General features: G+C 47.1%; 1 protein-coding gene across 1 annotated transcript in view; it reads left to right on the top strand.

Moving 5' to 3' along the window:
- The first annotated feature begins 5,556 nt into the window (after positions 1–5,556).
- The window catches only part of PPP1R14C (protein phosphatase 1 regulatory inhibitor subunit 14C), a 266,349-nt gene continuing 255,227 nt past the window's right edge, over positions 5,557–16,678 (top strand). The window contains exon 1 of the mRNA XM_063917903.1: positions 5,557–6,098. Coding sequence (XP_063773973.1) covers positions 5,832–6,098 — 267 coding nt within the window. The 5' untranslated portion in view covers positions 5,557–5,831. The remainder of the gene's footprint in view (positions 6,099–16,678) is intronic.

Genomic DNA, 16,678 nt, shown 5'->3' on the forward strand with positions numbered 1-16,678 from the left:
GGCGCCAATTGCGAGCCAATCCCGCCGCGTCATCGCTCCGCCTCCTCCCAGCATCTTATATTAGGCGCTGAGCAGCAGCGGAGTTCTGTTGCGCGCCAGAGCAGAGAAGAGCTCCAGAAGATGACGAAGGAGGAGCGGCGGCAGCAGAAGACGCGGCGGCAGAGGAAGAAGAGACGGCGGAGAAGGAAGAAGACCAAAGAAGGTAGAGGCGTACATCGGAAGAAAGAAGAGGCGTGGCCGAGAGGACCGAAGAGGCGGAGCCCAGAGCCCAGCAGCGGAGGACCGGCGGAGGGTGCTGCAGTGTGAGGGAAGCAAAAGAGCTAACGAAGCTCCCCACTGCAGCCTCTCCCACCAATCCGAGTAGGAGGCTTTGGGCCCGCACCACCTTTATTTAGTTTTTTTCCTCCCTAGACCACCGGGGTTGTCAGGCATTAGGCCTGTGGCCATAGACAGGCAATAGGCCTGAGCAGCAGTTCGGAGAAAAGGGCCATTACATTTATAAGTGTATTCTTGGCCAGGGCCGGTACTAAGGTGTTCGGCGCCCCCCTGCAAACTATAAATTTGCGCCCTCCCATACTTCACAAAAGGTCAGCGCGCACCTTCGACGTGTGTCAGGAAAAGGTGTAGTCTCGCAAGGAAGCGGCATGGTCACACAATAGTACCCCCATTTGAATTTCCGCACACTGTAGCACTATCTTATTCACATTTCACTGCACGTAGTAGTGCTGCTCATTCACATAATGCCCCCCAATAGCAGCGTCATTATACATAATACCCGCCAGTAGTAGCGTCCTTATCCGTAATGCCCGCCAGTAGTAGTGTCCTTATACGTAATGCCCCCCAGTAGTAGCGTCCTTATACGTAATGCACGCCAGTAGTAGCGTCCTTATACGTAATGCACGCCAGTAGTAGCATCCTTATCTGTATGCCCGCCAGTAGTAGCATCCTTATCTGTATGCCCGCCAGTAGTAGCATCCTTATCTGTATGCCCGCCAGTAGTAGCATCCTTATACGTAATGCCTGCCACTAGTAGCGTCCTTATCCATAATGCCCCCCAGTAGTAGCGTCCTTATCAGTAATGTCCCCAGTAGTAGCGTCCTTATCCGTAAAGCCCGCCAGTAGTAGCGTCCTTATCCGTAATGCCCGCTAGTAGTAGTGTCCTTATCCGTAATGCCCGCCAGTAGTAGCGTCCTTATACGTAATGCCCACCACTAGTAGCGTCCTTATCCGTAATGCCCCCCAGTAGTAGCGTTCTTATACGTAATGCCCACCAGTAATAGCGTCCTTATACGTAATGCCCGCCACTAGTAGCGTCCTTATCCGTAATGAACCCCAGCAGTAGTGTCCTTATACGTAATGCCCGCCAGCAGTAGCGTCCTTATCCGTAATGCCCGCCAGTAGTAGCGTCCTTATCCGTAATGCCCGCCAGTAGTAGCGTCCTTATCCGTAATGCCCCCCAGTAGTAGCGTCCTTATCCGTAATGCCCCCCAGTAGTAGCGTCCTTATCCGTAATGCCCCCCAGTAGTAGCGTCCTTATCCGTAATGCCCGCCAGTAGTAGCGTCCTTATACGTAATGCCCGCCAGTAGTAGCATCTATAATGCACGCACACATACACACCTCACACACACGTACCCCCACCACACACACACCATACACTCCCCACACACACACCTCCATCATACACACACACACACACACACACACACACACACACACACTCCGACACACACACCCACCCACCATACACTCCCCACACACACACATACACACCCCCACCATACACACACACATTTTTCTCTTACCAAGTCTGACAGGCCACCACTGTTGACGCTCCCCCTGTACAGCAGCCGACCGGTCCCATGTAGCTCCGCCCCCTCCACACCATGTAGCTCCGCCCCTCGTGGTAGGTAGCTCCACCCCCTTTCCGGGAGCCGCAGCCCGCACTGCACACAGCTCCAGCCGCTTCACAGGGAGGAGGAGGAGGCTACAAGCTGCCGGCGCCGCTGCCTGTCATGCAGTGACAGGCACAGCGGCCGGCAGCAGCAGCAGGGGACATGCGGCAGGCGCAGCAGCGGGGATGCAAGGCAGGTAGAGCGCCTCTCCTGCCTGGCATCCCTTCGCTGAGCGGGTAGCGCCGGGCCTGGTCTTGGCATTAGGCCATTACTGTTCCCCCCCATTAGGCAGGCGCTAGGCCTGGGGCTACAGTTCAGGCACTAGGCCTGTGTCACAGATAGGAGTACAAAGGGGCCACTACATTTATAATAATAATCTTAGCATTAGGCCAAGATTACTCTCCCCCCATTAGGCAGGCGCTAGGCCTGGGGCCACAGTTCAGGCACTAGGCCTGTGTCATGGATAGGAGCACAAGAGGCCAAATTGGATTTAGTAATCTTGGCATAAGGCCAAGATTACACTCCCATTGGTAGGCAGGCACTAGGCCTGTGGGCACTTACGGGCATTAGGCCTGGGCACGAGTTAGTCGCATCAGAAGGGGGGGCTAAATCTGAATTTGGGATCTTGGCATTAGGCGTGCATTAGGTCTGGCCTCAATCCAGGGCAGGGTAGGAACTTCTCCGAAACTAGGTGCATAATAGGATCCTCGCAGTTGGGAACGCATAGTACAGAGACCTTCCGGCTCGGTTCCCGCAGCGAGTGGGCTGTATGGTAGCTCGCTCGAGGCCTGTGGTTGGTCGGGTGTGTAGGGCTTGCTGGCCCGCACGTTCTGTACACTGGTTGGGATAGGAAAGGTTGTGGAGAGACGGTCCCGCTCCCACGTACCATACCATCACGTAAACCTGAAGTGGATGGATGTCCAATTCGCGCATGCGCCCGGTTTGGGTGAAGTACCGGCATTTGTTTGTCGGCCCAACGTGCAGGTCTGTCAACACACCAGCGTAATGGTAACTCACTGTCATATGTCATTACTGTGTCTCCTTCAATGTGCATGTTTTGCTAGCTGAGGACAGTTGCAGCCGTTTTTCCCAGTTATATTTGTTCAGAGTTTCATAGCAGCATAGGCCAGTTTAGTGGTTTAGCCTATTTGCTAGTTTGTAGGGAGGCTGCTGTCAATTTCTCTTCAGGAGCAGAGACCCGCAACAGGCAAGTTGACAAGTGTGGCGGTGTGAGTATACCCCTCTGTGCGTTTGTCTTGGTCTGTGTTGGGCGCCGATTTGCGAGTCCTCGCTAGGCCTAGTGAGGCTCGCTTTCACCTGGTGCGCAAGTGCCAAATAGGTGACAATTGGGTGGCTGAGGCCTTAGGACCGGTGATGACATTCACCTAATCGGTGAAGGTCGCGGCCATCCCTGTGTGTCCTCTTCCTCACCGCGGAAAGAGTTGATACTTGGTGATCAGTGTTTCTCTTCCTCTAGCCACCTGGTCGTCAAGTCGGAATCGACGCGTCCAGGTACTGGAGTGGTCACCGGTTTGACGAGATTCCGTGGTCGGAAGCTGAGGAGAATTAGCGGTAAGAAGTGAGTCACACCTGCACGGCAGCAGGCACAACACCGCACGGCGCTCCCTTACCTTTGGCGTAGTCTGCAGGATGTCGGACATGGAAAACAATGCTTCTCCGGAAACGGGGAGGAAATTAAATTTTTGACCAGCATTGACGCATACCCCTCGGTTTGATGGACGGAACATGCCGCTGGAAGAAGAGGCTTGACGGAATCATCCAGCTATATTGGGTGCCTTCCGAAATGCAGCTGCAATTGGCATTGAATACACTGGATGGAGAAGCCTGGCGGTCCGTTATCCTTGTTACAGAAGACGAGAGGAAAACATTAGATGAGGTACTCACGAACCTCGATGGTGCCAAAGGCAACACCTCATCTGCTGGGACCCTGCGTCAGCAAATGTTCAACCGATTTCAGAGAGAGGATTAGTCTATACCCCAGTTCGCAAATGCGCTTCAAGAGATGTTAGGCGAGATCTCCTGGCGCGACCCTGAAGGTCTGGGGTCACTGGATAACCCGAGCATGATGCTGAGGGATCAATTTGCGCTGGGCCTACGGAGTATCCCCATTCGACAGATCCTGTTGGATAAGATTGCCAACGACAAGAAAATGACCTTCCGTCAAGTTCAAGTAGAGGCTGTCGCTAGGGATCGCAACGCCAATTTTGGATCTTATGCCATGGCCCCACAATGGTTAATGCCGATGTCGGACCCCGTGGCCAGCAGAGAACCAAATCCCTTGGAGGCCTGTATCCAAGATCTTAAGGTGGCATTCTCCAAAGTCACTCTTGAAATGAAAGAGGAGATCTCCCAGTTGCGGGATGAGGTTCATAGACAGAGGGGCCATGGGGGGGTCAGAAGATAGGGCGCCACACAGGCTGCCAAGGGAACCACAACCAACATTGGAGGTGCTCGTCCTAGAGAAGGTAGGGGACCCCGGTGCTATCGCTGTAACCGGTTTGGACACATCGCCCAGGGGTGTACCGAGCTGAGGCAGGACTCTTCGTTAAACTAGAATACCTCGCGGTGACGGGACCACTCACGGGGGAGATGAGCGGAGGAGGTACAGTTGTAGTGGATTCAGCTGATATCGTGCGTGAGTGTCCCGTTGTGGTTGGATGTCTTGGGGGAAAAGAGCAGAAGTGCCTGTTGGATACTGGCTCGCAGGTCACCACCATGTCTGAGGCTTGTTTCCTGGAGCACTATTTCCATCTGAAGGATTCGGTGTTGGAAAGTTGGGTTACTCTTACGGCTGCCAATAATCTTCCTATTCCAGTTGTCGGAGAGGTATGGATGGAGGTCACGATCTGTGGACGAGCAGTAGGAAGGAAAGGAATCCTGGTCGTGGGAAGCTTGGGTTTGAGTCATGGGCCGGTAATTGTCGGCACGAACGTCCTACAGGACCTCAATCAGATTTTGTTCCAGGAAAGTAGTCCGCAGTATTGGAAAGAGTTGGGTGTCCAACGCCCGGTGCAACAGGCTCTGTGTTTTTCCACTCTGGACTTGGCCAGTGGGTATTGGCAAGTGGCGGTTGCCACGCAGGATCAAGAAAAGACCGCCTTCACAACTCCGATGGGGTTGTTTGAGTTTTTGCGCATGCCTTTTGGACTCACTCAATACATATGTGTGGGGTCCCCCTGGGTGTGGGGGTCCCTGGGTGACCACCACAGCCATCCTCTTAATTTGGCACTGGCGCCATAGGTAAATAGAGAATATACAGTATACTAAAGATGATGACATGCAAAAAGGGACATACCAGATGCATAGCAGCATTGTACAGTATACAACCTGGCCACATACAGAAGCAAAAGTGCAAGGAGTAAAGGACAAGGAGGCACATGTGTATAAGAGGGGAGTACAGTTGCATCAATCCTTCCTGAAAGTAACTACTGTACGTCGCCTCCTACGTTCATATTAATAGAAATGAAACGTTATGTACAGTTACAGTATGACAACTGCACGGTGTAAGCTTACTAACACAGTCATAAAGACAAAAGATATTACCCCCCCATCACTCAGTTACCATACTTGCCATCCTTAAGTAACTACGTCGTTGTCTCCACCCCCATTTTTATTTTTTTGGGGAACAAGCGCCTCCCTTTATTATAGAGGCGAACCAGAATCAGCATAAGCGGCGACTGGCTTTCAGGAGGACGGGAGCGGTGCAGGTGCTAGGTGAGGAGAGAGCAGGCTGGGGAGAGGAGGATCGCACAGGGGGGAGAGCTGGAGGAGGCACATTGCAGGCACTGCGGGGGCACAGCGCCAGTATGAGGGAATAGCGAGTACCATCTGGGACCAGAAAGGAAATAAAAGGTGTACCGCGGGCACATAGCGGGGCATACCGAGAGGAGGAGGAGAAGCCGGCTCTAGCCCCGGAGATGTCGGCAGTGAGCGGCACAGAGCCCAGCCCTGCAGCCGGGGGCCGGGTGTTCTTCCAGACCCCACTGGCGGCAGCATCAGCGCCCGCATCCCGGGAGGACTCCCCGCAGGTGATGGTGGCCGCGGCTCAGCAGCACAAACAGCAGCAGCAGAGGAGGCAGCAGCAGGGCAAAGTCACTGTGAAATACGACAGGAAGGAGCTGAGGAAGCGGCTGGTGCTGGAGGAGTGGATCGTGGAGCAGCTCAGTGAGCTCTATGGCTGCGAGGTACGGTGTGGGCACCCACAGGGGCGAGGTATGGAGGGACAGTATATGGGCACTCACAGGGGCATGCAGTAATCACTAGCCACTGTGGAGCCTCTGGCTATATGCTTTGTGGGTCTAGGGTTACACATTATATATGTGTTACTATGTGCAGTACACAAAGGTATGACAGTTGCTATATATGGATGTGTGTGTGTGTGTGTATATGTGTATATATATATATATATATATATATATATATATATATATATATATATTCTGATTCGTTCTCAGCACATACTGTTAAGTGTGTCTAGTTTATTAGCCTTTTAAATGCCACTAATCAGTGTTCATTTATAAGCACATGATGGCTGTAATTAAAGCTTCTCTTCAGAAAGACCTGTCAGTCATGTGTAATACATACAGCATGCGGTGCATCAGTGATACATACAGCTATGTGTCTATGTGGCTAATGCTGGATTCGTGTCCTTGTAGTTAGGTGCACAAGTTAATTTGGGAAATGATCTGTGTCTGTTTCCCCGGCCCTTGTAGTACATGTAAAGCATTGCGTCTGGGTCACCTTCATTTAATACCATTAGTTGTTCGCACTGTCTGGGTAAGGCTATTGTGTCTGGTTCTCTCCAAGCCTCTTTTGCATTAGATGAGATTTAGGAAGTGTTGCCTCATTCATTTGTGTGCACAACTGCATTGCATTTTAAAGCCTCATACATGGTCATGTCAATGCCATTTGTTGTAATAAGGTTTTAATGGCCGTATATCACATAAACATGGAACCAGCTGTTCCCAATAACCTATACCCACTCCTGGTTGTTACTTGTGCCTGACTATGTTGCGATAACATTGCTGTTAATGGTCACTTGTAAAATGAATTTTTCCTGTTTCTAATGGTGTCTTTTGTTATTTAACACAAGACAAACTCCAGTTGGTGTGAGGCCTATGTCCCATATGATACATGCAGGGGTAGAGGACAGTGACTTCATGTATATCTAGAAAAACTGAGGGTATAGCAGACTTGAAATTGACTGCTTCATTTCAGCAATTACAGTGTAATAAACCACATTAGGAACCTTGTTTTGCTTAATACCCGTGTATGTATATATGTGTGTGTGTGTATATATAATTTCTCCTTTTGAATTCTGTATCCCTTTCTTATATAGTCTACAGTCTGGGAGGGAGTCTGTGTTTTAACTCCTGCTTAATGAATGTCACTGACTGGCAGTTATTGAACTACAAGCGCCCAAACGGGTCTTTTTACATGCATTTCAGCTTGCTACCTCCGGGGGGGGGGGCTGAAATGAACTTGTTGCGCCTGTCGGCAGTAACATTAGAATACCGCCCACACACACAGCGTTGTGTAAATTCACAGTGGAGATGTACTAATCAGTGAAAAGAGTGTGGAAGTTGCCCAATCAACTGCTCTGTAGAATTTTATAGTATGCAAATTATAAATGTTACTTCAGTGCTAATTGGTTGTCACAATAACTTCTCCACTGGCTAACTTCTCCACTGTTTTCACTGCTTAGTACATCTTCTCCATAATCTTCTATACAGGGAGACGTGGTATGAAATGTCGACATCGTCTTGAATGTTGTCACCAACATAATGTCAACCTGTTCATTATGTTGTTACTCCTATTTTAGCCTAGCCCTAATTACATCCTAACCTAGTTTCATGTGTCTGCATTCACATTCATGTTGACATTTTTGGATGTGTCGATAGTAAATTTCAACATTATTAATAAGTCGACATTATAGTTATTGCCTGCATATTGAAGGTCAACATTCTGACTAAATCCCATTTTTGTGTAGAATCAAACACTATGCTGTTATTAAGCAGATCCAAGTAAATTTGTCAGCTCATTGATTGATGTTGATCAGTGTTTCCCATATGGTTCTCAGAACTGTGGAACTTCCTGCCTGCTCATGTCAGTATTGTGCCTCTTTATAGATGGTATTTTCCACCACAAAACTCCATCCACTGGAATACCGCCTACCTCTAGTTGTAGAAACGTGTAACCAAGTATCATAAATAATTTTAATTACATTAGCATATCCTCCAACATTGTACTCTTGAAAACAGGTACAAATTAGGAAAAGGGGCATGGCCACAGGTAAAGGCGGTGTGGCCACGCCCCCTTGCCTATACTTTCTATGGAGATTTAGGGGTATATTCAATTAGGGTCGAAAGCTGGCGTCTGTTGAAAAGACGGCAATTTTCCACTTTTTAAGGTCGAATTGTGATTCGACCTATTCATTCCCAGCAGTTTTTTTTCAACAAGTCGTGGAATTCGACTTGTCGAATAGTACGTGAATCGGCGCTATAGCTGCCGATTCACATACTTTTGAGGGAAAGTTGAATTTGGCCCCGTTTCCGACCATCTCAGTCCGACATAAAAAAAATGTCGGACTGAGATTAGGGACCTTAGTGGAGGAGAAAGGGGAGAGTCGCGGGGAGACGGGGGAGAGCCGCGGGCAGCCAGACCCCCCGGCGGGGCAGTGCTGGAGATGGGGAGAGCAGCGCCAGAGACGGGAGAGCCGCGGGCAGCCAGCCCCACCCCGGCGGGCAGTGCTGGAGACGGGGAGAGAGCAGCGCCGGAGACGGGAGAGCCGCGGGCAAACGGGGTGAGCAGCGCTGGATGATGTCACAGCCGCCGCTCACAGCAGCATCCACCCGGCTCCAGCAAGCGAGACCTCGCTTGCTGGAGCCAGGCGGACGCTGCCGTGAGTGGCGGCTGTGATGCGGGGACGGGGAGCGGAGGGACGTGAGGCAGAGAGACGGGGGAGAGCTGCGGGCAGACTGGGGAGAGCCCGCTGCTCTCCCCTGTCTAGCTCCTGCATCTCAATTCGACTTTTTTTAAAAGTCGAATTGAGATTGCATTGAATAGCCCAAGTCGGATCCATTCCAACAAATGAATGTTGGAATGGATCTGACTTCAATTGAATATACCCCTTAGTGAGTATAAAATCGGTACAGACCTTAAAAAAATGGTACTGTACCAGCCAAAAATGGTACAGTTGGAGGGTATAGATTAGTGGGTCCACTATCTAATATCTTGTCAGTGTAAAGGAAGTTGCAATGAACTTGGAATTATTAAAATGGGGGATAATATGGGGTATATTCAATTGCAGTCGAAAACTGTCGTCTGTCGAAAAGACGGCAGTTTTCGACTTTTTAAGGTCGAATCCTGATTCGACCTATTCAGAGTGCCTCGACTTGTCGAAAAATTCGACTTGTTGAAAAGCACGTGGATCGGCGGAATAGCTGCCGATCCACGCGTTGGTGTCGAAAACGGGGCCAAATCAGACAGGTTTTGGCCCGTTTTCGACCATCTCAATCCGACATCAAAATGATGTCGTAATGAGATGGACCCGGAGGAGGCGAGGGGGGGGCGCAGGGAGACGGGGGGACTGCGGGCGGGCATACAGGAGATCAGCGCTACGATCAGCGCTGCAGCTGGATGTCACTCACCCACCCGACCCCACGGCAGCTTCCACCCGGCTCCAGCACGCTGCTGGAGCCGATTGGAAGCTGCTGTGAGGTCGGGCGGGTGAGTGACATCCTGCTGCAGCGCTACTCCGTAGCGCTGATCTCCTCTGGCTGCCGTCTGCTGTCCCCCCGCGGCTCGCCCCCCCTCGCCTCCTCCGGGTCCCATCTAAAATTCGACTTGAAAAGTCGAATTTTAGATGGGATTGAATAGGGGTTGTCGGATCCATTCCGACAAATACATGTCGGAATGGATCCGACTTTAATTGAATATACCCCTAAATGTTTTATTGTAGATTATGGGGATACAGGTTGAGTATCCCTTATCCAAAACGCTTGGGACCAGAGGTATTTTGGATATGGGATTTTTCTGTATTTTGGAATAATTGCACACCATAATGAGATATCATGGTGATGGGACCTAAATCTAAGCACAGAAGGCATTTGTGTTACATATATACCTTATACACACAGCCTGAAGGTCATTTTAGACAATATTTTGTATAATTTTGTGCATTAAACAAAGTGTGTCTACATTCACACAACTCATTTATGTTTCATATACACACCATATACACAAAGCCTAGAGGTCATTTAATACAATATATTTCACCTTTGAAAAAGTCACGTGGAGCGTGACGAAACGCGTTAGGACCCGCCTCTTGAATACCTGTTCAGGTGTCTCATACGTGCTACCATCTCAGCACTCGTACTCCGGGCGGCTTTGAGATCTCCAATAGCCGCTGCCGTCACATACCACTACAGCCAGCTGATTCCCGAGCGGTGCCCGCTCTCCTCTCCGTGACACTGCTGCTGTGTGTGGGTAACGCAGGATTCCTGTCCGGGGACGCCCGGTAGACGGACCAACCCACTGGAGAGGTAATTGTTCATTTACGGACTCACTGGCCCCCTCATGTGATCCCACATTGGAACCTGTCACATCACACTTCTTCATGCATCAATACTGAGCAGTAGGAACGGCAGCTAATACCTGGTATGGATTTTGGACGTTAATACATCACACTTACAGAGGCAGTTCTGTGAAAGTCCAACATACTGCTGACACTGTGAGACACCGGACTGTGTTATCCTTAATGCAATATGTCTGTTTATCATTATTTTTACTAATTAACATTATATTTTAAATAAACCTGCTGTCTTTTTATATTGATACATTGGCTCTCTCCTTTGTTATTTGAATCCTTCTGAAATTCAGCGCAGCCAGTTCTCTTTTTCACAATATTTTTAATAACTTTGTGTATTAAACAAAGTTCGTGTACATTGAGCCATCAGAAAACAAAGGTTTCACTCTCACTCAAGAAAGTTTGTATTTCGGAATATTCCGTATTTCGGAATATTTGGATATGGGATACTCAACCTGTATTATAATTCTTTCACAATATAAAGATATACATAATCTGCCTGTGTCTTTGTACATATTAGATAATGCTCCAACTTCCAAAAAGTACAAAGTGTTATTATTTGATTTGATGAAATTGTATTTTAAAAATACATTAGAATAAGCGAGAAAATATTTTAATAGTATTTTTTGGGGTAAAATATTGCTAAAAGACTAGGTGCTGGAGGACAATCAAGTTTCCAAAGGCATGAAGCATTTGTATGTATTCTGGTTGCGGCTAAGAAAGCCGTGCCAACACGGGTCACATGACTTATTCTGAATCTTTCTATGATGTGTTGCTAATTTTTACAGCGCTCTATTGAGAGTATGTTGCATAAAGGTAGAATGCATAGTAGATAGAAGAGAAAGGACATTGCAAAGTCTTCCATCCATTTATATTGGTTTCTTCTAATGAAGTACAGTACAGGCTTACAAACTTCTAGATATGATGAGCATTTCCATAGTATAATGAAATGGCTAACGTGCAAAACAAATTATAAACATAGAGTTCACTGCCTAGAAATGTATTTTGTACAGAAATGTATAGGTACAATTTTGTCTGTACTAACAAATAAAGAAATAGAAAAGGAGGGATCCATATTAGAGCGAAATCATAAAAAAAAGAAAATGAAACGAAAGAAAATTACAGATGGCATTATATCATTCACAGATTTCTATGTACACGTTTTCATTCCATGACACGATTGTAATGGTTTACTTCTACTCAGTAAGCTATTGTTCTCTGTTATCAGTAATTTTCTGTGTCCCTCAGCACTAACAAATTGTTCCTGCTTAGATCGGTCACACACATTCGGGTAAATGTAGTAGCCTGAGAACTGCAGGGATCGTTGGGTTCTGTGCAAGTGCGCCCAAAGTTTTAAAGTAGCAATCATAAAAAAGACAAAACCAGGTTGTGTTGGTCTTTTTAATGATTTAAAACATTACGCAGACTTGCACGGAACCCGCTGACGCCTGCTGTTTGTAGGCTGACACTTGTCCCATTGTCTTTTATTCTAACAAATGCCAGAAACTTATATACAGTATACAGTGTGTGTGTGTGTATACATGTGTATGTATATTTGTTTGCTATAATAGTTTCTTGTAGTTCTGGGTTGTATTTTAGGTTCAGTGGTTCTCTAAATGTGCGTACACATGGTGAGATTCAGGCTAACCCCCGATTCTCACTATGCGACAGGGACTAAGTCTGTATCACAAGCACATAATGACTGTGCTTGCGATACTGACTTTGCAGTTTTGACTGAAGTGTCAATTTTGACTATCTCTTCTACGAGATAGTCACAGTCGACTTGCCTGCACAGTCTATCTAGGCTTGCGATGCCGACCGTGCGGGACCGTGCATCGGGATCGCAAGGTGACTTTCACCTTGCGATTTGCACTAACTTTTCTTACGATTTTGACTGTATAGTCAAAATCGTAAGAAAATATACACACCATAAGTAGAATACAGCTATCAAGGTCCCAAAGTGTTTCCTTCCCTGTGTGCCCAGTAATAATAGTTCAGGGACATGAGGTTTAATCAGTTAATAGAAGATGAAGGCTTATTTCGTGTGGACCTGAAATATGACCTCCTTGTATGAGACAGCTGGTAGGTGGGACTACTTTGATTGTGGTTTAATTAAGCTGAATAATATATTCTTGTAATGCATTCTTATATGCTATTAATCAAATTGGTGTCCTATTTTTGCAGATAATTTTGATATTGTCTAGATTTTTCATCCTTCATGAAAGCCTCTAGTTATAGACCTGCCATCTATTTTGGTGGACTATGGGGCTATTGCAGAACAGAGACAACCCTCTTATAACTCATAGCTGTACTTCTAAATGTGGGCCAGGATTGTTGAGAATAGCCCCTCTTTTAGGTTTGTGGGCATCTTTAAATTGGAAGAACTCATCATCAGTGTCTTCCTGATATAGCTGCATTAATCTCTGCCTTTTCCTTACTTGTCACTGTCTATGTCCTCACACCAGGGCTGTAAGACCACGTATGTAGGTATATAGGCCCCCCCCATGCACTTCTACCTCTGTCTATTAAAAGGACTTTTCAACCTACTGTAAAATGCAAGATGTACTATAAAAGGTCTACTAATAATGTTGAGAAATATATGGTAAATAGTGCAAATTTGGATAGGTCAATTAAAATTATTGATATTATCGTATCACATTCGCAATTCGTATGCTATTTGTGATAAATATGCCCATGAGCAGAAGTTTTTGTATAATAATAATAATATCCTTTATTTATATGGCGCCACAAGAGATCCGCAGGGCCCATTACACAGAACATAATCAAATGAGCAAACAAGAAAACAGCAACTTACAGTTCAAGACAATAAAGGACAGGTATTTCAAGAACCTCCCTTCAAACAACGTAGCTGCGCAAACAGAACCTCTGGCTCTAGTTCTTGGAAAGACTTGTAAGCTATACTGTATGTATTAAATATTCAGTGCAATCTGTTGCAGAAACTTAACAATGTTGTTAATTACAATATTCTGGAAGTCTCCATGTTTAATTATTAGATCATTGTTGACCATTGAAGATACTAAGCATACCTCATATTTGTACATGTGCTTAGTGAGATTTTATGGGATCAGCATTCCATACAGATAATTGCTGCAGTAGTTTGCAATTACACACATGTCCATGATGATAATGTATTGTTGGTCATTATTGACTGAATGCAAACAAGAATGTTTTAAAATAGTTGTCCACTTGTAAGTGGCTGTGACATTTCTGTTTATCTTATCAGTATGAACGTCTGTTTTATCATAGGGGAAAGCATTGAATTTAGAAACCACCCTACTAGTTTTTTTGCACGTGTGTATTTTTTGTCCTCGCGAACATCCACATAATAGTTTACTTAGTATTAAACCATTATGCAGCATATTTTTATCATGTTCCGTATAGAACATACAGTGATATCTACTTTTCCCAGTGGGTGCTGCTCCTTTACGTACTGGGTATGTGTGAGATATATAATGTGTGTCCATTGTTTCATACTGGTGTATCCTTAAAAACTTATGCCAGAATATAAGAGGGACATTTACCAAGCAGTGATAAGAGCGGAGAAGTGAGCCAGTGGAGAAGTGGCCCCATCAACCAATCAGCAGCTCTGTATCATTTTATAGTATGCAAATTATAGATGTTTCTTTAGTGCTGATTGGTTGCCATGGGCAACTTCTCCACTGGCTCACTTCTCCGCTCTTATCACTGCTTAGTAAATGTCCCCCTTAAGTCTTTATGTCTCCTGACAAATGCTACCAGAATCACTAGGGCGGTCTGTGCCACCATGGCAACCAATCAGCTTCCATCATTTGGGTAGTGCATTCCTCTGATACTAGGATAAAGAGTTGTAATTACAGTGACCAGACCACTCCAAGGGACTAAGGGGGACATGTACTAAGCAGTGATAAATGTAGAGAAGTGAGCCAGTGGAGAAGTTGCCCATGGCAACCAATCAGCTGCTCTGTATACTTTTACAGTATGCAAATTATAAATGTTACGTCAATGCTGATTAGTTGCCATGGACAACTTCTCCACTTGCTCACTTCTCCACTTTTATCACTACTTAGTACATCTCCCCCTAAGAGTGGGCGATTATCGAATGACTGCTTTTTTTCTTTATCGCTAGGCTAACGCAGGCTGATTGACCGGAAGCAGACGTTTCGAGGTGGTAACTGCCCGTTTTCTGCGAGCGTAAAAAACCCCCGCAGGCGTTCCCAACCGTTTTTAGGGAGGGTGTGTGACGTCAGCTCCGACACGATCAGTCTGTTTGTATTACACTGTAGGAGTAAGTCCTGGGTTATGCACAGACTGGGAAAATAATTAAATGGTGAGAGTTTTCACACGGCGTGCGCATGCATTCGCGCACTTGCATGGGGCAGGTTTTCACTCTCAATGGGCGGCTATCTGATAGCAGACCTCTGCAAAATCACAGAGGAGCAATCGCGTCTGAATTAGGCCCTAAAGTTTGTGTTACTGTTACATACAGGGCCATTGAGAGCATGAACGTGCCTGGGTACTGGGGGCTTGTACTCTTGGCTACTTTAGAGGGGTGTCCACACCCCCTCCCAAGTTAAAACATTGTGGGGGGTAATTCAGAGTTGTTAGCAAACCAGAAAGTTAGCAATTGGGCAAAACCATGCTGCACTGTAGGTGGGGCAGATGTAACGTGCGGAGATATTTAGATTTGGGTGGGGTGTGTTTAAACTGAAATCTAAATTGCAGTGTAAAAATAAAGCAGCCAGTATTTACCATGCACGGAAACAAAATAACCCACCCAAATCCAAATCTCTCTGCACTTTACATCTGCTCCACCTGTAGTGCAACATGGTTTTGCCCAACTGCTAACTCTTTTGGTTTACTAACAACTCTGAATAACCCCCTGTGTTTGGTGGCGCAAAATACGCTTAGCACAGGGATAGCTCCTGCACATGTTACAGGGAAAGAGGAGGCTGCTGCTGCTCAGTGACGACAACCTCCTGTCCTACTGAGTCTGTGGCTGCCTGCTCCTAATCGTGACAGACCTCATGATGCTGAGCCATCAGTACTGCTGTGGTTGTCTGCCTGCTCCCAGCTCCTCTCTGATGCTGCAGGAAGCCAGAGGTCAAATGGGACTTTGTTTATACAAGCCCACTCGGTATCAATTTGAGAAGGGCACAGCAGGGCCAGATTAACAATGGGGCGGATGGAGCTCCAGGCTTCCACATAAAAATAGGCCCATCATCATGGCAGCATGATGATCACTAACCACCAGCTGGCTACATGGTCAGCCATAAATCATAACTATTAAGATTGCATTTCAAATTATCGTACAAAATTATGCAATTTTTTTGCATTGGAGCTTATAATGAAGGGGTGTACACACCCAGATGGCTCTGGCCACACCCACAAAGCACTGATCACACGGTTGGTTCTATATCGGAGGGGCTGAAGGGACCTTGTGACGTATTGAGGGGAGGAGCTACGTCACCAGGGGGAGGAGCTACGGGCGAACAGGGTACCCGAAAAGTACCCTCGCGGGCTCGCTTCGCTCGCCACGCTTCGGGCACGGTGGCTCGCTCCGCTCCGCTTCGCTCACCACCTAATTACTAAAGGTAATAGTTGGTGGCGTGGATAGTAGAGGAACTATCCCGCTGGCCTAGCCCCTCCCCCTTGCGTCGTAACCCCTCCCCCTTACGGAAAAGGTCCCTTAGCCCACTTGATTCTAGCATCTACCCTGATCACACCTCCCCCATTTCTCACAATAGGCCCTTGAATATTTTCAGCCCCAGGCCCATATGGCCCTTAATCCAGCTCTGGGGGAGAGCAGGAAAGCACACTTTTCAAATTCCACATCTTGCTTTGCTGATTGGCCTGAGCCCGAGGCGTCACGAGGGGTGCGGGCAGCACCCGGTGACACCAATATGTAGACTCTTCTGCATGGCAGGGGGATCCGATCTCTAGGTCGACATGTTCTAGGTTGACAGGTAAAAAGATTGACATGAGTTTTTCAGTTTTTTTTATTTTTTTGAACCTTTTCATACTTAATGATCCACGTGGACTACAGTTGGGAACGGTAACCTTGCCCGAAACGCGAGCCATGCAAGGGGACACGGTGCACTAATTGGGGGCCCCGGTCACTCTACAAAGTAAACTACACAAATCCACCATAAAAAACTCATGTCGACCTTTTGAACTGTT

This window comes from Pseudophryne corroboree, chromosome 4 (assembly GCF_028390025.1).
Source record: "Pseudophryne corroboree isolate aPseCor3 chromosome 4, aPseCor3.hap2, whole genome shotgun sequence".
Taxonomy (NCBI): Eukaryota; Metazoa; Chordata; class Amphibia; order Anura; family Myobatrachidae; genus Pseudophryne; species Pseudophryne corroboree.